At 34.1% G+C, this 22859-nt stretch overlaps 3 protein-coding genes across 3 annotated transcripts; 2 read left to right on the top strand and 1 right to left on the bottom strand.

Annotated features, from left to right (window-relative positions):
- Window positions 1-1368: 1368 nt before the first annotated feature.
- On the top strand, window positions 1369-3105 carry LOC142181540 (uncharacterized). Its single transcript, XM_075254457.1, has 2 exons — window positions 1369-1538; window positions 1979-3105. Exon 2 carries the CDS (start codon window positions 1987-1989, stop codon window positions 3019-3021), a length of 1035 nt encoding a protein of 344 aa, XP_075110558.1. The 5' UTR covers window positions 1369-1538; window positions 1979-1986; the 3' UTR covers window positions 3022-3105.
- A 3997-nt stretch (window positions 3106-7102) lies between these two features.
- Window positions 7103-13543, top strand: LOC107761054 (ERAD-associated E3 ubiquitin-protein ligase component HRD3B). The gene is made up of 6 exons (XM_016579222.2): window positions 7103-8017; window positions 8271-8759; window positions 9077-9292; window positions 10291-10614; window positions 10834-11076; window positions 13021-13543. The coding sequence occupies exons 1-6, from the start codon at window positions 7478-7480 to the stop codon at window positions 13237-13239; spliced, it is 2031 nt and encodes a 676-aa protein (XP_016434708.2). The 5' UTR covers window positions 7103-7477; the 3' UTR covers window positions 13240-13543.
- A 295-nt stretch (window positions 13544-13838) lies between these two features.
- LOC107761055 (zinc finger protein VAR3, chloroplastic) lies at window positions 13839-18041 on the bottom strand. Its single transcript, XM_016579223.2, has 7 exons — window positions 17519-18041; window positions 16879-16996; window positions 16331-16674; window positions 15333-15389; window positions 14838-14960; window positions 14270-14368; window positions 13839-14194 (listed from the first exon to the last, which is right to left on the bottom strand). Exons 1-7 carry the CDS (start codon window positions 17878-17880, stop codon window positions 14077-14079), a joined length of 1221 nt encoding a protein of 406 aa, XP_016434709.1. The 5' UTR covers window positions 17881-18041; the 3' UTR covers window positions 13839-14076.
- Between the last annotated feature and the right edge of the window lie 4818 nt (window positions 18042-22859).

The raw sequence follows: 22859 nt of genomic DNA, 5'->3' as shown, positions 1-22859 counted from the left end.
AAGAACAAACTCTTTTCGACCAATCAAATTGAAGTGTGACATGACCGCATTTGATTGGCCAAAACATGTCACTTGCACATGTGGCGCGATTTCATTGGCCTTTCAGTGTGACTAGGCATGCCTTGTCATTTTGACACGTGGCATGGTCCTATTGGTTCTTCCGCTTGACTTGGCGCGCCACGTCATTTGACACGTGGCACCAAACTGGCCCTCTAGAAAGATGACATATTGGGCTTAATGAAGTGGGCTCATCACTTTAGCCCAATTAAATGGGCTAGCCCAATGCATTAAGACTTATTTATTTAATACATATATATTGGACTTATATAATTAATTCAATTATATTAGCCCATATATTTATTTGGACCAATATATCTTGAATTTAAAATATAGTCCAAATTATTTCATGGATTTAATTTTAATAAAATTTATATGCCTACAAGAACATCTAAGTTAAAATCGTGTTTTAATATTTAGCTTAGAATTATTGCTTAAATCTTAGAAGTAATAAATTTTAAACGAAATAATTTATATAACTAAACTCTTTCTTGATTCCAAAATTTTAAATAATTCGAATAAGAAAATATCTAATATATAATATTAGGAAAATAATTAAATGACTATTTTTAAATATTAGGAAATTATTAAATAAATAATCCTAAATATTAGGATAATAATTAAAAGACTATTTTGTCTAGTCTTAACTTTAGTTTTAAAGGGTAAAAAGGACGAACGATATTTGCTAACGAGTTTCATGCTTTTAATATAGTACAAATAGATAGATAGATAGATGGATAGATAGATAGATATAGGTAGATAAGTTGACTCGAGTTAAATCAAGAATGAATATATTCATTAGTTAATTTATAAGTTAAGCTATTTAATCCAAATCTATACTTAACAATTAAAAGTTAAGAAATATTGAAAGATTAATATACTGATAGTGATTATATTCCAATTCAATTTTATTAGTAATTTAGTAATAATTTAATACTGTTATTACTCTATCATTATTAATTACATTAACTTTGTAATTAGAACCGAAATAACGCATTTGACGGTGTCTCAAGTCAATGTGATGTGATTGTTTGTCTAATTCGGTAATACTTAAACCAACGAAAAAAAAGTTACTATTGAATTATCTTCAATTGATTTAGCAAATAGATTTTAATTCTTAATAATAATGTACTAACTGTTATGATGAATATCACATTATGGTGGATGTCTACTCTTCTTCCATGATCTTTAGCTAAAATGCTTAATGACATATTCAATGACATAATTTGTATGTTCAATGACATATTCCATGACATATTTTCTTCATTTTTTATGCTTATATAAAGGCCTTGTAATAGATAGGAAAAATACACAATTGAAGAAGAAATAAGAATCTCTCTTCCTCTCTTTCTCTCTATATCTCTTAGTTTGTTTTTGCTTGTTCTATATTGTTATTTTGGGTTATATTTCATAACACGTTATCAGCACGAAGCTCTAATTTTATTCTTAACTCCAGCTAAGTTGAGCCATATTTTATTGAGGTATGTATCATTATAATCATTTTATTTATGGCAGTACATATATCATATGCTTAATTCTTACAACCTAAATTTTTCTTTGCAATTTTTGATAATTTACATCATTCATGTTGTTGTTCCCTTTTTCATATTTTTGTTTATCATGTTGTTTTTCACACCTGACACAATACCATTAAAAAACAATGTATGCATTATGTATGTAGTGTATACATTATCTAGTCACTGCAACTAATAAAACGTTAAATTCTATATATATATATATATCAATAATATAAAGTGAAATGAAATAATATATAGTTTCTATTTTATGGCATGAATAAAATGAAATAGTAGATTGCTAACATGATATAGCTTTATTTTCATTTGTTTTACCTTAATCGATTTGTTTCATTAATTGTTTATTATTATAATTATTTCTCTAACTTATTCATCTTTTATGATAGTTTTCACTATGTCAAATTTATCAAAACTTGAATTTGTGGCACTTGACATCACCGGGAAGAACTATTTATCATGGGTCCTTGATGCTGAAATTCACCTCGACGCTAAAGGTCTTGGAAATACGATTATACAAGGAAATGAAGCATCAAATCAGGATAAAGCGAAAGCCATGATTTTCCTTCGCCATCATTTACATGAAGGGTTAAAAACTGAATATTTAACAGTAAAAGATCCACTTGAATTATGGATTAATTTGAAGGATCGATATGACCACCTAAAACTTACGGTATTACCAAAAGCTCGGTATGAGTGGATACATTTAAGGTTGCAAGACTTTAAAACTGTAAGTGAGTATAATTCTGCTATCTTTAAAGTAAGTTCTCTATTAAAATTATGTGGAGACACTATCACAGATGAGGACTTATTGGAAAAAATATTTTCTACTTTTCACGCTTCAAATGTGGTGCTACAACAACAATACCGTGAAAAAGGTTTTAAGAAATATTCTGAGTTAATCACATGCCTACTTGTGGCTGAGCAGAATAATACTCTATTAATGAAAAATCATGAAGCCCGTCCTACTGGGTCAGCTCCATTTCCGGAAGTAAATGCTATAGCAACATATGATAAGTTTGAAAGAAAACAAAATAATTACCGTGGTCGTGGACATGGTCATAAACGTGGACGTGGCAGGGGGCGAAACAATTATCGTCATTATGGTGGAAATAAATTGGAGAACAATAAGGGTTCTCAAATTAATCATTCAAAAGGTAAAGCTAGTATGTGTCACCGATGTGGTATGAGAGGTCATTGGGCGCGCATTTGTCGTACGCCAGAACATTTTGTCAAACTTTATCAAGCCTCCCTCAAGAAAAAAGAAAATAATGTGGAGGCACACTTGACCTTTCAAAATAATAATGATGAAGCAGGTCCCTCAAATAAATATGATTCTAAGACACATCCTGCATATAAAGATGATGATTTTGAAGGCCTAACAAATATTACTCATTTAGAAGTTGGAGACTTCTTTGAGGATATTGACTGAAGAATGAATCATCTTACTGGGAATGAAGTTATAAAAGTTGTTATGTTTATGTTTGCAACTAGTTTATTTTTTCTTGAGTGTATTTTCCTAATACATCATGTATTGCTAGTTTCTATATTTCTAATGTATTTCTTAATGTTTTTTTTGCTTGTCTTTCATATTTCTTATGATGTATTATTTGTCTTTTTTATGAAGAATATGAAAATTCCACAGTCTTCAGTTGGACTCAAGATTAATAAAGATGATATATGTCTTTTGGATAGTGCTACAACACACACTATTTTAAAAGATAAGAGATATTTCTCTTATTTGGTAATGAAAGAAGCGAATGTTAATACAATATCCGGTAGTACAAGATTAATTGAAGGTTCTGGAAGAGCCAATTTATTACTACCAGGAGGAACAAATTTGGCTATTGATGAAGCACTATATTGTAGTAAATCTCAAAGAAACTTATTAAGTTTCAAAGATATTCGCCAAAATGGCTATCATATTGAGACTACAAATGATGAAAAGATTGAATATCTTTATATTACTACAATAACGTCCGGTAAGAAATATGTGCTTGAAATGTTACCCGCTTTTTCCTCCGGCTTATACTACACAAGTATTAGCAGGATTGAAACACATGCCGTAGTAAACAAGAAGTTTACTAATCAAGATAATTTTATTATTTGGCATGACCGGTTGGGCCATCCTGGTTCTAATATGATGCGTAAAATAATTAAAAATTCACATGGACATGCAATGAAGAATCAGGAAATTTTTTAATTTAAGGAATTCTCTTGTGCTGCATGTTCTCAAGGAAAATTAATTATTAGACCATAAAGTTAGGATGGAATCCCCTGCATTTCTGGAACGTATACAAGGTGATATATGTGGGCTCATTCACCCTCCATGTGGACCATTCAAATATTATATGGTTTTGATAGATGCATCTACAACATGTTCTACAAGATGGTCACATGTGTGCTTACTATCAACTCGCAATATGGCATTTGCGAGATTGTTGGCTCAAATAATAAAGCTAAGAGCACAGTTTCCAGATTATGTAATTAAGACAATCCGTCTTGATAATGCTGGTGAGTTTACATCCCAAGCCTTTAATGATTATTGTATTTCAACTGGGATAACCATTGAGCATCTGGTTGCTCATGTTCATACACAAAATGGTCTAGCAGAATCATTGATCAAACGCCTCCAATTAATTGCTAGACCAATGCTTATGAGAACAAAACTTCCCATTTCAGTATGGGGTCATGCTATTTTGCACGCAGCATCACTTGTGCGGATAAGGCCCACAAGTTATCATAAAGTCTCCCCATTGCAATTGGCTTTTGGTCAGGAGCCAAATATTTCCCATCTTAGGATCTTTGGTTGTGCGATATATGTTCCAATTGCTCCACCACAACTCACAAAGATGGGTCCTCAAAGAAGGTTGGGGATATATGTTGGATATGAATCTCCTTCAATTATAAAATATCTAGAGCCGATGACTGGAGATTTATTTACGGCAAGATTTTCTGATTGTCATTTTGATGAATCAGTATATCCAACATTAGGGGGAGAAAATAAGCAGCTGAAAAAGAATATAGATTGGAATGCATTATCACTGTCTCATTTAGATACTCGAACAAATCAATGTGAACAAGAGGTTCAAAAGATTATTCATTTGCAAAATATTGCAAATCAATTGCCAGATGCATTCACTGACCTACCAAGGGTGACCAAGTCACATATTCCAGCTGCTAATGCACCAATTCGAGTTGATATCCCGGCAGGACAATTAATTAAAGCAAATGAGTCTAAGCCATGCTTGAAACGTGGTAGACCAATCGGTTCTAAAGATAAAAATCCTCGAAGAAGAAAAGGAGCAAATGATCAAAGTGAACATAACACGGAGGCAGTGGATCAAGAAGAGCCCCAAGACGTAACAAATGATAAGACCTTAGGGGAGGTCCAGGTACCTGAAAATAATGAAAATGAAGAGATATCAATAAGTTACGTCTCAACCGGGAAAAGATGGAACCAAAATAATGTTGTTATCGATAACATTTTTGCTTATAATGTTGCTGTTGAAATAATGCAACAAGATGAGGATCTTGAACCAAAATCTGTCAATGAATGTAGACAGAGAAATGATTGGCCAAAATGGAAAGACGCTATCCAGGCAGAGTTAACTTCACTTGGAAAACGTGAAGTCTTCGGACCCATAGTTCGAACACCTGAAGGCATAAAGCCAGTAGGGTATAAATGAGTTTTTGTGCGGAAACGAAATGATAAAAATGAAGTCGTTAGATATAAAGCACGACTTGTGGCACAAGGGTTTTCCCAAAGGCCTGGAATTGATTATATGGAGACATATTCTCCTGTAGTGGATACTATCACCTTCAGGTATCTCATAAATATGGCAGTGCAAGAAAAACTTGATATGCATCTAATGGATGTTGTTACAGCCTATTTGTATGGATCATTAGACAACGAAATTTTTATGAAAGTACCTGAGGGATTTAAAGTGCCAGAAGCATATAAAAGTTTTCGAGAAACTTGTTCAATAAAGTTTCAGAAATCTTTATACGGATTGAAACAATCAGGTCGTATGTGGTACAATCGCCTGAGTGAATACCTGTTGAAAGAAGGGTACAAGAATGATCCAATTTGTCCTTGTGTCTTTATAAAAAGGTCTGGATCTGAATTTGTTATAATCGCTGTGTATGTTGATGATTTAAATATCATTGGAACTCCTGAGGAGCTTCCAAAAACAGTAGACTGTTTGAAGAAAGAATTTGAAATGAAAGATCTTGGAAAGACAAAATTTTGTCTTGGTCTACAAATTGAGTATATGAAAGATGGAATATTTGTCCATCAATCAACATATACCGAAAAGATTTTAAAGCGATTCTATATGGATAAAGCACATCCATTGAGTACCCCAATGGTTGTGAGATCACTTGATATAAAGAAAGATCCATTCCGACCTCATGAAAATGATGAAGAGCTTCTTGGTGCCGAAGTACCATATCTTAGTGCAATTGGGGCATTAATGTATCTTGCCAATAATTCCCGACCAGATATAGCTTTCTCAGTAAGTTTATTGGCAAGATTTAGTACTTCGCCAACACAAAGACACTGGAATGGTATTAAACATATATTCAGATACCTCCAAGGGACCATTGATATGGGTTTATTTTATTCAAACGAATCCAAGCCATCATTGATTGGTTATGCAGATGCAGGATATTTGTCTGATCCACACAAAGGTCGATCTCAGACAGGCTATTTATTTACAAGTGGAGGTACAGCCATATCATGGCGTTCGACAAAACAAACTATGGTTGCTACTTCTTCAAATCATGCAGAGATAATAGCCATTCACGAAGCAAGTCGAGAATGCGTTTGGTTAAGATCTATAACTCAACACATTCAGCAAACATGTGGTTTTTCTTCGAAAGAGAATATTCCAACAATATTGTATGAAGACAATGCTGCATGCATAGCTCAATTGAAAGGAGGATATATCAAAGGAGATAGAACAAAACACATTTCACCAAAATTCTTTTTCACTCATGATCTTCAGAAGAATGGTGAAATAGATGTACAACAAGTTCGTTCAAGTGATAATTTGGCTGATCTGTTCACTAAGGCATTACCAACCTCAATATTTGAAAAGTTGATATATAAGATTGGAATGCGTCGTCTTCGAGACATTAAGAGATTTTTCATCAGGGGGAGTAACTATACGCTGCACTCTTTTCCTTAGTCAAGGTTTTGTCCCACTGGGTTTTCCTGGTAAGGTTTTTAATGAAGCAGCAAGCAATGCATATCATAAATAATTATGTACATCCCAATATTTTTTTAGAGAGTTTTTAACAAGGCACATTATCTATTGACATCCAAGGGGGAGTGTTATGATGAATATCACATTATGGTGGATGTCTACTCTTCTTCCATGATCTTTAGCTAAAATGCTTAATGACATATTCAATGACATAATTTGTATGTTCAATGACATATTCCATGACATATTTTCTTCACTTTTTATGCCTATATAAAGGCCTTGTAATAGATAGGAAAAATACACAATTGAAGAAGAAATAAGAATCTCTCTTCCTCTCTTTCTCTCTATATCTCTTAGTTTGTTTTTGCTTGTTCTATATTGTTATTTTGGGTTATATTTCATAACACGTTATCAGCACGAAGCTCTAATTTTATTCTTAACTCCAGCTAAGTTGAGCCATATTTTATTGAGTTTTCACTATCTTATTTCTTTTGCAAGACTCCAATGACGTGGCAGGTTATTAGTGGTGTACGTGACGACCGCTGACGTGGCAAACAAAACACACGATAAGAGCTATGTATGTTCCCGTCTTCCTCAACTACTTCACCGGAATCCAACTAACGACCGCCGGCGAACATCTCCGACCTCAAATATTAAGAAATAAACTCAATAAAGGAGATGAGAAATCGAAGAATCCGAAGGTTAAGCTTTGCTCTCCTACTTCTCGCACTTCTCCCAATTTCTACACTCGGCCGTCAATTAGTGCTCGTCCTCTCTCAAGACGACCTCGCAGAAGCAGCCGGTGATTCTACAAATCTCGGCGATGACACGTCAGATACTGGATTCGACGATTTCATTGACTCCGAAGCAAAGCCCGATTACGTGCTCGATCCGGGCTCATGGAGCCCGATTTTCGAGCCCGCTGTTGCGCCTCACGATAACCTTGGAGATGAAGGGTCGTATTATAAAACGGTGAGTAAGATAGTTAAGGCGTCAAGCAGAGGCGATGAAAGGGCGATGGAGGAGGCGGCGTCTGAGATCGAAGCGGCTGCATCAGCTGGCCACCCCCACGCGCAGTCGATTTTAGGGTTTTTGTACGGAATGGGAATTGGAAGAGAGAGGAATAAAGCTAAGTCTTTTCTATACCACCATTTTGCTGCTGAAGGCGGCAATATGCAATCCAAAATGGCACTTGCTTACACTTATTCTCGCCAAGAAGTGAGTTTTTTATTCCTCAACTTTGCATTTACATACTCCCTCCATCTCAATTTATGCGTTGCACATTGACTCGGCATACAGTTCAAGAAAGAAATAGAGAATTTTGAAATTTGTAGTCTGGCTATAAGTCATTTGTAAAATGAGAAGTTTAAAGGAAAAAATTTTCTAAATATAGAAAATGTATCATTTCTGTTGCAGTGAAAAGAAAAGATTTATCATTTCTCATATATGTTGACTGTTTGTTTGATCACAGATGCACGATAAAGCTGTAAAGTTGTATGCTGAATTGGCAGAGGTAGCCATTAACAGTTTCCTGATATCGAAGGACTCACCTGTGATTGAACCGGTGAGGATACACAGTGGAGCAGAAGAAAATAAGGAAGCCTTGAGGAAGTCACGAGGGGAGGAAGATGAGGACTTCCAGATTTTGGAATACCAGGCTCAAAAAGGGAACGCTGGTGCAATGTACAAAATTGGGATATTCTACTACTTTGGTTTAAGGGGAGTAAGGCGCGATCACACCAAGGCATTATCGTGGTTTCTGAAGGCAGTGGAGAAGGGTGAGGCAAGATCTATGGAACTTCTTGGGGAGATTTATGCAAGAGGAGCTGGAATTCAAAGGAACTTTACCAAGGCATTAGAGTGGCTTACTCTTGCATCCAAACAACAACTTTTTTCTGCTTACAATGGTTTAGGCTATCTCCATGTCAAAGGATACGGAGTGGAAAAGAACAACACTAAGGTAAAATTCTATTCTTTCTTTGCTATTTTTGGACAACTAAATGCCGAGAGATTTTTCCTACTTTTGGTCGTTGGTTCCCCCTTATAAACAATAGGGTAATTTGGATCTCCTTTTTTCTATCCATGGGATTGCCTTTATCTTTCACACTATATTGTTGTTAGTTCAACGGTCTGCTCATTTTCATGTGCTTAACACTCATATATGATCACCGATTACTGATTTTTATGTTTAAGTTTCATTCATTAGATTCTTAGTGTAGCCTGCATAGAAAAAGATGTCTAGGATTCAGTTGACTCACTGGTAGCTCACTCTTGCAGGCAAAAGAGTATTTCGAGAAGGCTGCAGAAAATGGAGAGGCTGGTGGATTCTACAACCTCGGAGTCATGTTTCTTAAAGGAATTGGGGTGAAGAGGGATGTGAAATTAGCATTCAAATATCTTTCAGCGGCTTTTGATGCCGGTCAACCAAAAGCATTTTATCAACTGGCGAAAATGTTCCAAACTGGTGTGGGTTATAAGAAAAATGTTCCTCTGGTGAGTCAAATACAGTTAGTCATATACGCATACATTTACTGGGATTATCGACCTTATATCAGTATCTTATGTTCTACTTTCTCATGAATGAACTTGGTTGTTGGTTTATCTTTCCTATACGTTGCCTGAACTGCAACACCATACAAGACTTGTTTGCTTTACAACACTTATCCCCAAAAAAGGACGTGTTTGCTAAGGGTTTGGTGGCTAGTTGTTTCTTGGTGACCTTATTTAAAAAGTGGCTTTTAATTCCTAACTAGGTCTCGTAGCCATGCGTTCATCATAATATTTTGACTTGAATAATTGATAGAGTGGAATGGAAATATATCCTCTCCGATCCAATTTATATGTCACTTTTCATTTTGAGACATTCCAAATTATTTGACACCAATATATTATTAATGTTATTCTGTACAACTGTGACAAGTTCTAAGAATTGAAATTCATTTAACTCTTTAGCATCTAAACATTGATGTGAGACTTTCTCTATAAAACTAACTATTTATTGCTTGATATATTCTTCTAGTACTACAAATATAACAAACAATTAAAGCAACATCTTAGGTAACCTAATTTTTTTACTTATCAAAAATAAATAAATTAAGGTAACGTCTCAAACTCTATGCCTAATCGAAACCATTATATGAAATGGAATCGGCTGAGTAATTGTTCTCTACTAGGTGGTGTAGTGATAATATTCAAGTCATATCTTTTCTACATGTTTTTGGGTAAAGAGGAGTTAGCGCTGTGTAGAGTCGTAGATAGATTCTATAGAGGTGCAGCGGCGCATAGCTTTCAGAGCTACTCTCCTTAATCTGAGAAAAAGGAGAGAAGCATGATATTATAGTTGCTGAAACTTTTATGTTTACAGTGTCAAATTCTAAGAAGTGCTATTGTCTTCTTAAATAGCATATAAATAGCCTTAAAGGATGTATTTTCTTTTTCTGTTTGCCATTTTGTGGTCCTCCCCCCTTTAAACCTGCCCTCCATTTTTTCAGGCAACTGCCTTGTACAAACTAGTTGCGGAACGTGGACCATGGAGTTCTTTGTCTAGATGGGCACTAGAGTCATATTTGAGAGGAGATGTGGGCAAGGCTTTCCTTTTGTATTCGCGAATGGCAGAGTTAGGCTATGAGATTGCGCAAAGTAATGCTGCATGGATCCTTGACAAATATGGAGAAAGAAGCATGTGTTTGGGAGAATCTGGAGTTTGCAGTGATGAAGAGAGGCATCAACGCGCTCATGCCTTGTGGTGGCAAGCTTCTGAGCAGGGTAATGAACATGCTGCATTGCTTATTGGAGACGCATATTACTATGGTCGGGTATGTTAGTTTACATTTATTAGCAGTTTACATTCATTAGCAGTAGCCTGAAGTTGTTTATCTTATTCTAAGCTCTTCGCATGTTACTCTGGTCGGGTATGTTAGTTTACATTCAGTAGCAGTAACCTTAATTTATCTTTTTCATACTCTCCTCTTTCGTTGGCTTGACTTGCACATGAATGAAGTGCTGGAAGACTAATCATCTGTTTCTTTTAATAGGGTACTGAGCGGGACTATGAACGTGCAGCTGAGGCTTATATGCACGCCAAATCCCAATCTAATGCTCAAGCTATGTTCAATCTTGGTTACATGCATGAGCATGGCCAAGGACTACCTTTTGATCTTCATCTTGCCAAACGCTACTACGATCAGGCACTAGAAATTGATAATGCTGCAAAATTGCCTGTAACATTGGCCCTTGCAAGCTTGTGGATTAGGAAAAACCACGCCAATAGTTTTTTGGTAAATATTTCCTCTATTTCTTTTACTCGCATACAATACATGCACACAGGGCACACAGATACTTTTTTGTTCATTTTGTATTTCAGTACATTTAGCCCCTTTGAGCTCATACATTCGTTGGATGATCTCTTGTTTCCCTAGTCAAAACTGTGACAAAGAGAGAACACTAATCAGAAATATCCTAAAGGGATCACCAGTAATTTGGTACAGAGATATGAGGCTTCTCTGATTGTCTGAGGGACTTTGCCTTTGGCATTTGCAGAAGATAATTGGATTTGCTAGTACAGAAAAACCTAGAGTTCCACATTTGCTTACTGTGGAATGGTGGTTCTAATAATCACCATATTTGGGTTCTGCATGTGTGTAGAGTATGGATGGACCAATGGGAATTCAGGAGGAGAATTTTGAGAGTGGAGAAGACAAAGCACAATGCAAACCCTGAACACTGTAGGGTAAGAAGGAGCCTACTTGTTGTAGTTTACAAGCACGCGATTGGAGGAGTAAACGTGCTAGTTTTGTGAAAGCATGGTACAATACTCTAGTTTTACATACTCGAGGCTTCCATGGGATCATAAAATGCTTCAGAGTACTGTTTCCATGTCAAAGCCTAAAGGTTATCATAATTAGCAGGCAGTGTTAAATCTGGATGATTTAGTGGAAGTCAGGGGCGGCTCAAGCACATGTGTGGCCTAAAGTAAGTTTAATGTGAGGCCTAAACTTTTAAAAGACTATTGAACACTTGAACTAATGAAATCTTGGAGAAAGAAGATGAGTAATGGAATCTTGGATTGGAGAAAGGGGACGAATAAGAATATCAAAGAGAAAGACAGAAAAAATATAGGGTTTTTTGAAATATGAAGAGATTAGGGAAAAGAAAAGTTAACTTGAACAAATTAAGGAAGAAAAGTAAATTTTTTACACGTTTTCTAGTAAAAGAGTAAAAGGTTAAATTGTCAAATCAACTTAAATTGAAACGTTGAGAAAACAATTCTACCTATTTTTAGTAAGTAAAATGGTTACTTTATTTATCTATCTAAAAAGTTTTATTTTCTTTATATGAATTTTTTTACTTTTTGTATTAAAAATACTAAATATTATTATTTTTTAAATAGCTATAAAACTATTATTTGTAAAAAAATGGGGCCTCCCAAATTTGGGGCCTAAGGCACAAGCCTTACTTGTGATAACAGTAGAGCCGGCCATGGTGGAAGTTGTGGGAGATTGTGAGCAGAGGGATGGCAATGTGAGAGATATCCTCAAGGTTGTGGTATTACAAAGAGACATGATATGCCGCTAGACAGAGTTGTAATTTTTGCTAGGATTAGGGACTTAGGAAATATAGTTAGAAAGAGACCCATAAAAACCAAGACTACAAAGGCATTGCCTTGAAGAAATTGAGATCAAATTAACTAAATGAGCTGAGTATAGTCCATCATCAGCCGAGCGTGACTTCTGTGCTCTCCTAGTATCGTAGTATGTAATAACAGTAAGGTCAAAGGAATAGTTTTATTTCAACTTTCTCGTGTCTCTAGACTGTTTAATGATGTTAGATGGAGCGGAAAGGGTTTTTCTCTTGGTCTTGTTGTGCGGGGCGGGGCCGGGGGGTGGTTGCTTTCTTTAGTTGGGCTGCTCAGCTTGCAGGCAAATCTTTGCTTGGACCAAGGAGGAATGCTGATCATCTTATTTCCTTGATTACATGTAGCAATAAACAGATTTAACTGATGTAGAAATTCAGTGGTACTTGTGCACATTCTATTCTACCTTTCTCTTCCTAAAATTTTTTGGGTCGCTTACTTTGCACAGTGGAGAGGCTGTAGTAACTGATGTCAAAGTTTGAGAGAAAGAAATAGTAGAAAAATATATAGCAATATCATTATCATTTTCACTTGAAACAAGTTAGTGATATTGATATGGCCCCCTTATTGGCGCTTTCTTTTCATGTAGGTTCACATAATTGATTCGTTACCAGAATTTTATCCCAAAGTGGAAGCATGGGTGGAGGATGTCATAATGGAGGAAGGAAATGCAACAATTCTTACCCTATTTGTATGCCTTCTAACAGTGCTTTACCTTCGTGAGCGGCAGCGCAGGCATGTCGCTGCTGCTGGAGAGGTTGCTTTCCCTCATCAACTTGGTGAGCTAGGTGTGCCTGTAGCCAATTAAGCTGTTTCCAGAGAGACTCGATTCTCGGTTTTTTTCTCCACATGGAATGAGTTAAATTCTTTGGCAGAAAGATGCGTAGAAATTTTTTCTCGCTTTGGTCATAGAGAGCCGCCCTTTGTTTTGGGCAATGTTATATATTTGTCATACACACCGACTAATAGGATATAGTGGAAGATTGTCACGACTTGATTTTGCTTTTGTTCATTTGTAGTATAGATTTCAATACTTCTGTCTTTGCAGCTCATTTAATGGAGGTTCTAACATAAAGTGCAATAAAAAATTTGACTTCTCCGTTTCTCTCCCACTTAACTACTACTTGATCTATTGCTTACTATCTAATTAACCAATTAGGTGAGAAATTGTGTGTTTTACACTTTAGCAGTTAAATTTCCTAAATAAAGTTACCATCTCCTGTTTCATGTACCAAGTTTAAATTAAGAAGTTTCGACTAGCACAGAAAGTACTTACATGATTCTGTTTCTATTGTTTTCACTTGAATATTTCCTCTAAGGAATTCTCATTTTCTTTTAACAAAAAAGTTTATAAGCTAACCCCATGCATTTCTCTTCTATTAATCATCAAGCGAAGACAAAAGTGAACACTGTTAAGATTCTACGTAATGTTATAATTACAAGTTATTACACAGGACAAAATAGCAAAAGAATTCACAAACATCTCACAGTTGCTGAAGTAACATAGAGAGGGAAAAATGCAAGCATATATATATATGTTATTCGCATTTTCATATCCACTCGCCCGAAGAACCAAAAAAGTAAGTCAACCATATTTGTTGTAATGATATCCTTGATCAATTGTATGAGCTGATCTTAAACTACGTTAGTAAGGCTTTGTCCAAAGTTGCTGCTCGTATTTTGACTGCTTCTTTGCATCCCTGGGACGTTCACAATCACACTTCTTGCAGACCATGTTTCTTCTGTAGTTCAAGAAGTCGCATCTGTACAAGAATCCAAAAGTATGATGAGTAGAATCCACAAACCCACCCATGCAGCATCAAAGAAAAGTTACTCACGAGGGGCATTCCCACTCTCCCGGATTCAGCAGTCTCTTTGGGCGCAGCTCTGGGCAGCGTAAGCATTTGGTATTGCTAGCAAAATTCATGAAGGCACATCTACAAAGACCCAAAAAAAGAGAAAAGAAGAAAGAAGAGAATTGAGAACCCACACCAGTGAAAAGGAAAAGGGAAACGAGTTGGAAGGAGCCATAAAGGCTACAATAACGAGATCAGTTCAACAACATCCTAATATTGTTCTTAGATTAATAAAAAGGACGAGTATTTTCTCATCATAAGCGAACAATGTGATATTGCAGAAGGGTACACTCAGCATGTTTATAGCGAACTGATATCAGTTTATACAGAGAGTAAGTCGGTAATATTTATAGTAGGCCAATGATATCCACAGTTGACTCATAAACTATGAAACAATATAATTTGCCAAGTGAGGTTTTAAGAATAGATCTGCTTCATAACAGCAGTATATTTTTTTGGATAAACTGCGTGATATTTAGTTTTCATTAAGAAGAAAAGGAAACCTATGGAATATTTAGTAGCTGGTAAATTATATGACGTAACAACATACTGTGGGCAAGTCCAATCTCCAGTTTTCATTTCTTGAACCTTTGACACACGAGCATCTTGACTAGGTCCTTCTGCTTTGCATCTCAGGCATTGTGCATTGCGGGAGAAGTTCATAAAGTCGCATCTGCAGCAAGTCAATGTTAGGACAAGCCCAGAATGTGAGCACTAGGAAGTGACATCAAAAGGAAGAAAAAAGAGGACGAGGGAGGGTTGCTCCAGTTGGGGGTTCAAATCACCCGGGGGGGGGGACCCACTGTTACCCCAGGGATTGGCAGTGATAGAGGTTTTGGTTGTGCGGTTTTTGAAAAGGTTACCGAATCTAATAAGAAGGAAAAAGAAACTGGGCACTCTGACAATCCAATCAGAGTCTAGACCACTCATTGGATGGAAAGCTTCATTGTGAAGTCCTCCAATAATACTTAGACAGAATTATTGAGTGCATATCAAACATACAGGTAAAACACAAACACACATGGCAAAGTAACTGAGAACTTACTGCGAACAGATCCAATCTCCTTGCTTCATATCGACATTAGAATGTTTTTTATCTCCCCTACAGAGAAGCATGGTACATTCCAGTGAGTATCAAATTTTTGATTTTAGAATCTAATACTGTTGAAAAATGATTATCTCATCCCAATGCATTTCAACTTATAAGCAACAAGAAAAATCTTAAAATAGGAAAGGTGAAATCTATAAATAACCTCTTACAAGAAGTACAATTATTCGCTTGAATAAATCAGTATGAGCAGCCACTGACCACAATAAAATAGGAGGTTTTAGGCCTCCATGGTTTTTTACAATGTTGAAATTAAGAAAATATCTTTTTTAGATCTCTTATGTGTAAACGCAAATCTCCCATGTATAAAAAAAGAGATGGGGTCATAAAACTAAAAACAAGTTTGTAATGGGCCACAAAACCATTTGACCCCCACAATAGTAACAATAACCATCATGTCCACACTTCACACCAATGTGGTCCTAACTTTCTCAACTTACTATCCCTTATCCTAAGTTAGCTTAGAGTTTATTAGTTAACAGTTAAACCACGAACATCCGAAGTTTGATATAGATATAGTAGAACATAATGGCCAATACATTTTCTAAAAAACTTGATAAGATTGGAGCTTATGGATTGAGGAGAAGTTAATGGTAAAAGCATTAAGAAGTTCTACTGGAGGGTTAGGTTTTTCCTTCGGGTATAATTATCATATAAAAAGCTAACCACCATAAGTTAATAATTAGTCTTTTAATACATATTAGTGCAAAATTTCAACAATGTGTGAATGGTTAATCAAGTTTAAATAGAATTAATGTTTTCCTGCTTAGACTTTTGTAGTCCAGGATAAAGGACGTACAAGTTATGTTATATCAATGGAACTTGAACGGTATTGATATCAAGGCACATAAGTTACAGTATTCCATTTTACTCTGCAAGAACTACAGTATTTTCCTTTTAAGGAAAAAATCATAATAACCTTCAAGAAGACTTACTCAAGACCAATTGAATCTCTTCTTTTCATTTGAACATCTTCCCGACCATCCTTTCTTGAACGAAGAGACTGTTTTTTTTGTGGAGAGTCCTTGGGAGCAGGTCTTGGATGCTCAGGATCAAAAGGCGTCTCGCTTAATTCAACCAACTCTGAGAGCAATTTTCTTGAAGATACTTCAATAAGCTCTCTACCAGGAGACATTGCTCCGCTTGAGATAACGGCAGGATCTAAGGCATAGATAAGCAAGACTCGCACAATATCTACTGTACGTGCAACACCCTCATCATCCTTCAATATCAAGTAAGCCCTATCACATGATCCACGGAGAATGCAAGCACCGCATACCTGCAAGTAAGTTCCTTACATAAACCCTCAAAGAACAAGCTCACTGAAAGAAGATGACACTTGAACTGCAATCAATATAACTCGTCCTGAATAGAAACTAAGAAACAATACTACAACAACAACAACAAACCAAGTGTAATCCGACAAGTGGGGTCCGGAGAAATTAAGAAACAATGAATTTTAAAAATTTGAAAGGCAACTCACCTCTCCTTCATCAAGGTTTAGATGCAGCCTTAGCCTTTTCCCCGAGTTAACGACCTTCCTGAATAGATTTGGGCAGCCCTTTTCCACAACTGTCTGCATATCTTGGTTGGACAACTTTCTGCAAAGTAATACACATATGCTTTCAAATTTCAGTTGAGGTGGGAATTGCAATACACAATCTCAGTCAGATATTGTAGTCTCTGTCTTTCCTCGAGATGCAAACATTTAGAAAGTTTCTGACAACCAATACAGACAATTTCCAAGTCAAATGTGTTAATTTCATTTACTTTACTTTATTATTAATATTATCATCATTATCCTTTTTGTGTTTTGTTTTAGCCTCTTCTAAATTTGAAAATTGAAACCAAGGATGCATAAAAAGGATTCCCATTATTATTCCAACGGCCACAAATCTAAAGTATAACAGACATTAAGTAGATTATCAATTTAACTTATCAAAAAAACTACATCATTTTATCCTTGAGGAAAGTTTCAATCTTTGAGCCAATGAGTGTCTTAAATTGCAAACGGAAACGTTTTAAGACTGTAACACCAGCTCTTTCTTTCCCATTTTACTTAATTTCATTGACAAGCAATGTGCACTGCAACAGCTAAACTGTAAAAAGCAGAACTTTCTTACTTAAAAATGTCGGAACGGTCGCGAGAGAAGTTAAGACAAGCATCTTTTAACAGAGTCATATCCGTATAAATACTCGCATCACCATCTTCACTCTTACTTTCAGTGACGTATCCTTTGCTTTTCAAACGGTCCACGAAAGCTACCCATTCAGGCCACGGATGATTTCTAGTATTGACCACTGGTTCGATTGTATTGGTCTCAAGTGTAGCTGAGGTACAATTGTACCTGCGGAACCGTACAACAGGCGAAGCCAATGGCTTTATGAAGCGAATTGGGCTGAATGGAGTAAAGGTGTTTGTAGGCTTATTATGGTTTCGGACAATAGAGGCACCGAGTAGAAAGAACAATCTAGAAGCTGACATTTTTACAGTATAAAAATGCACTGTTTGAGATTTAGGTTTCGTTAGAAAACCATGGAAGCTGAGGTTGAAGAAAGTGCAGGGTTTTTGATAGGGTTTTGATGTTCAAAGATCACCTTTTTTTTTTTTGTTGATAATTTTCGTTGCCGGCATTACCAGTAAATGAGAAAATGGAAAAAGGGGCAAAATACCCTTGTACTATTAAAAATGGTTAACATTTACCCTCCCTAATAATTTCCGTTCAAATCTACCCCCGTCGTTAGTAAAGTAAACACAAATACCCCTATTACTAATAGTTGTCCATAGTGGCACAACATTCACCAACTTTTAAGCCTAGGTGGAGTCCATGTCATTATTTTTTTTATGATATATTTTAAAACAAATAACTAAACCTACCTCTTCCTTAATTAAAATCTTCTTCCTCTAAAGTCTACCATTGCTAGCATTATTCTTTAGATTTCAGCCTATTCTTAAAGGAGTTTCGAAACGAAACCAAACTCCATTTTGCAAACGCGTCTTTTCTTTAAAAACTCGAAATGTGCAATCTACATCCCACAAATGTGTCTATCCCTGATGGAGATCTCATCGCCAAGCTTGCCCCCAAAGAAAAAAACCCAAAAAGTGAATGGGCAAACAAATTGTTGGTTTTCACCGTTTTCAGCCTGCCAAGATTGTGTGAAAATTGATGAAGATCAGAATTTAAATGCGCCAAAGAAAAAATTTGAAGTTCTTTTTGGGTTTTTTTTCTTTGGGGGCAAGCTTGGCGATGAGATCCCCATTAGAGATAAATACATTTGTGAGACAATCTGAGATCTTATTTCGGTTCGATACGTCCACCTACGAGACTCACCTATTACATAATCCGGGTTTTTGAAAACAGACGCGTTTGCAAAAATAGAGTTTGGTTTAGTTTCGAAACTCCTCTAAAAGTAGGCTGAAATCTAAAGAATAATGCTGGCAGTGGCAGTCTTTAAAGGAGAAGAAGACTTTAATTAATGAAGGGGTATGTTAAGTCATTTGTTTTAAAAAATATTGTAAAAAATAATGACATGGAGTACACCTAGACTTGACAATTGATGGGTCCCGTGCCACTATGGACAATTGTTAGTGAGAGGTATTTTTGTTTACTTTGCTAACGACAGGGATAGATTTAAACGTAAAGTATCACGGAAGATACATGTGAACTATTTTCAATAGTACAAGGATATATTTGACCTTTTTCCATGAGAAAAATTAAGGGAATGAAAAAACAAAAAAAAATCATTTACATATGCAGTCCGAGAAAATTCATTGGATAACCACCTTCGTCCCTCTTATTTTTATTAAGTAAAAAAGAAAACCGATTGACCATAAAAATATCGCATTTTTGAAAAAAATTTGCTTTTTTCGAAAACAGTATTTGGCCATAAAATTTTTAATTTTTAGTTGAAGATGAATTTTGGAATTTTTCAAAAATTTTAAAAACTCCAAAAGATTATTTTTAAAATTTTCACTCAAATCACCCACAAAAATTCAAAACAATCCAAAATTATATTCTTGTCCAAACACAACTCTAATTTTCAAATATCATTTTTACTTAATTTTTTTTCTTCAAAATTTTACAATTCTTATGTCCAAACGTCCAAAAAGGCTTTTTTCACTATTTTTGGATTTTTAACTAGTGTGTGAAACTATTTTCAAAAAATATTGAAGACTACTAATAATTAGCAAATCAAACAATATTTGATAAAATTTGAAGTATTAAAGATTAATAATAGTGTTTGGATGTTAGTTGGAGCAAGTAATACCAAATTAAAAGTTAAGATAGTTGTAAGAAAATACATTCCGGAGTAATGGAAGTCACTTTTACCTTAGAAAATAATTTTCTCATTGAAAAGAGTTTATCGAAAAATAACTTTCGTCATCGTACCAAGTAATATTGTAAAAGTTTATTATATTAAGAAAGTTTCATAAGTAAACGTATAAACAATTTTTTGGGGGTTTCCTGCGAGTACTTTGTGTAAATTATCCATTTATCCTCAAAAATTTAACTTTAATAAAAATATTTAATTATTTTACCAAAATTGATTAAATTCATGAGGTGTAGCATATTTCATTCAAAGTAGTGACTGAAATAAATACTAATAACTAAAATATCATCATAAATTTTTATATAAAGTTAATATAATAATTAATTAATAATGCACTTATTTTTCTTGTTATTTTTTGATAGTAATGCCCTAAGTGAAAAAACAATTTTGTTTGAATAGTTTTTTGAAATCTATATTATTATAAAAATATGAATAAAATACTGGATTACAAAATAACCTTTTAATATTAAGCAAATTCTAGACATTAACATTGTAATCGTATTAGTTTTAGGACATAATTAGGAATCCTACATGATTACCTTTAGGAACCCTATTAGTATAATTTTTTTTGGGCATAGATATTAGCCTTGTAATCCTATTATTTTTAGGATATACTTCTTAAAAATTTTCTATTACTAATTTAATTTGAAAACGTATTATATTGTCCAAATCCATTTAGAAATAGGAGAGCCTATATTATTATAAAAGCACAAATATAATATTGATAGATCAAAATAGCCCTAAAATATTAAACAGAAGTACTTATAAGGAAATGATATAACTGTGCGTTAATTTTTTTTAATATTTAAACTTTTAAAATTAATACAATCTTGTAAATTGAATTCTTATTAAAAATACGTATGAAGGTTTAATAAAAATCAATTTCATAAGAATCCTCCATGTTGGTAATACATTACCACTTTATAATATTCAATACCAAAAAAAAAAAAATGCTAAACGGACCGCATAAAGCGTTGAAATTGAGAAATAATTCTCACGATAATATATTATTATATTATATTTGAATTGTTTTCCTACTCAAGTAATATTTTTTATTATTAGCTTTTCATGTAATATAGAAAAATATACAAAATTGATAAAGAACAACTAAGAAAATTTTTAAGAATATAAATGTGTGAGAAAAGAAAGAAAATGATTGGTAAGAGCCAATGCCACTAATGATTTTGTAAACATAAAGATCTAAAAGTAGAATGTCATCGATATGTTTACTCTTTAGAAATAAAATTTATGGTGGATAAAATTATAATCACGGTTAAATATTCAAAGATGAGATGAACTAATATTAAGAATCTAAATCAACAAAAAATAAATTATATTTTAAGTTAAAACTAAATAATCAAATCTTTCAATTAATTATTTAGCAAGAGAATCCAAATAAATTATTTTTTAAATTTATCATATGAGTAAAATTATTTTTCAAGTTAAAAATAAATAAATTAGGGTATATAAATTTATTCCATAAAAAGAGTGTTAGAGATTATAAAAAAAATAGATCACAAGGAAAAAAGATTAGTATAATATTAATAAGGCCATACAAGTGTTTGAGGAAGTATAGTCAAAACTAAATCCTGAACAAGAATAAACTTTCAAGCTGTATTATAAAAATCGACTTTGGCATAGCGAGATTTTTGTAGATACCTCCGACAGAATTGAAATAATATTCATATGTTATTCATTACTTGCAAATGTCAAGTCAAGAGGCATGATACTATTAGTAATAAGAACAAGTGGTGTACCATCAACGATTTTATTACGAGGTCATACAACTCACTTTACATTTGATATAGCTCTTCAAATAACTGAAATAACCATCACAGGTATATCAAATCAGAGCAATGGTGCTAGATTTATAAGAAAAAACAAAAGTGATAATATGGGATGAAGCTCTTTTGGCTAAGCGTCAAATGATCAAAATAATCGCCAAGAGTTTTAGAGATATATTATATATCAATGAACCATTTGGTGGAAAAGTAATAGTTTGGGAGATGAGTACTGTCGAGTACGATCAGTAGTTCCAAAATTGATCAAAGCAAAAACTATAAAAGGTAGCATGCCAAAATTATACTTATGACCTCAAATAAAAAATATTCAAATGACAGAAAATATAAAAATAAGAATAGATCCAACATTCAGTGACTTCTTGCTTCGTGTTAGAAACGAAGAAGAGCATACAATAAAAGATGATTCGGTTCTTCTAGAGCACTTGGTTATCAACCTCATGGTAATAGTAGTGTATTTAATAAGGAAAATATTTTCATCATTAGATTAAAACACAATTTGTGCAAATTACATGATAGAAATCAATGAGTTATCTTAGCTAGTAGAATCGAATATGTTGATCAACTAAATAAAATGTTGATTGCTAAGTTTTATGGTAAAAACAAAATATTTTTTAGTTTTGACTCAATAAAAGATGATACCAACAGTTACTACCAAAAAAAAATACTTAAATACTTTAATACCAAATGACCTTCTATTGTATATGTATGTCATCAACTTTATTATTTTTTATGTATGTTAGTGTCACCACATATGTGTTAGACTAAGTTAAAATTGATCTTCCATTGCATATATATTAGTTTTGAAGAAAACTATGCCCGTTATGCTACTGAAAACTTAGATTCGCTGAATAGCTTATGTAATAGTACACATATGGTATATAGAAGTTTTGACAATATAACGTCATACATGCAGAACTTATGATATTGGTCAATGTGCTTCTAAGTATGTGTTTATCCCCGAATTCAACTTTTATTTTTTGAAATTAAAGAATATCCTTTTAAATTTACGTGAAAATAAATTTGCAGTATGTTTATGTTTTGTAGTTATAATAAATAAAGCACAAGGACAAACATCCTAAATATTGAACTATTTTTACCACAATATGTTTTCTTACACAAATAACTATATGTTGCACTTTCAAGAAAGATATCAACATCGACAACAATAGTTCTGGTTATGGCAGAGTAACCAAAGTATTAGAAGGAAACATATACAAAAAAATACCATATATAAAGAAGTGTTCGGTAAGATACCATCACATTAGATACAAACTACAATACATAATTAATTACTTAACATGACTAAAATTGACCATTTATGTAAGTTCTT

This window comes from Nicotiana tabacum, chromosome 6 (assembly GCF_000715075.1).
Source record: "Nicotiana tabacum cultivar K326 chromosome 6, ASM71507v2, whole genome shotgun sequence".
Classification (NCBI taxonomy): domain Eukaryota; kingdom Viridiplantae; phylum Streptophyta; class Magnoliopsida; order Solanales; family Solanaceae; genus Nicotiana; species Nicotiana tabacum.
The sequence above is the reverse complement of the archived record's forward strand: the minus strand, read 5'-3'. Positions and strand labels throughout refer to the sequence as shown.

What these genes read in the sequence shown, in the direction of transcription:
- LOC142181540 (XM_075254457.1), top strand. Translation starts at nt 1,987, where the DNA reads ATGTCAAATTTATCAAAACTTGAATTTGTGGCACTTGACATCACCGGG.
- LOC107761054 (XM_016579222.2), top strand. Translation starts at nt 7,478, where the DNA reads ATGAGAAATCGAAGAATCCGAAGGTTAAGCTTTGCTCTCCTACTTCTC. An exon ending in TGGAAAAGAACAACACTAAG is followed by an intron (nt 8,760 to 9,076) that starts GTAAAATTCTAT and finishes TCACTCTTGCAG; the next exon opens with GCAAAAGAGTATTTCGAGAA. An exon ending in ACCACGCCAATAGTTTTTTG is followed by an intron (nt 11,077 to 13,020) that starts GTAAATATTTCC and finishes CTTTTCATGTAG; the next exon opens with GTTCACATAATTGATTCGTT.
- LOC107761055 (XM_016579223.2), bottom strand. Translation starts at nt 17,880, where the DNA reads ATGTCAGCTTCTAGATTGTTCTTTCTACTCGGTGCCTCTATTGTCCGA. An exon ending in GGAGATTGGACTTGCCCACA is followed by an intron (nt 14,369 to 14,837) that starts GTATGTTGTTAC and finishes GGGTCTTTGTAG; the next exon opens with ATGTGCCTTCATGAATTTTG. An exon ending in GGAGAGTGGGAATGCCCCTC is followed by an intron (nt 14,195 to 14,269) that starts GTGAGTAACTTT and finishes ATTCTTGTACAG; the next exon opens with ATGCGACTTCTTGAACTACA.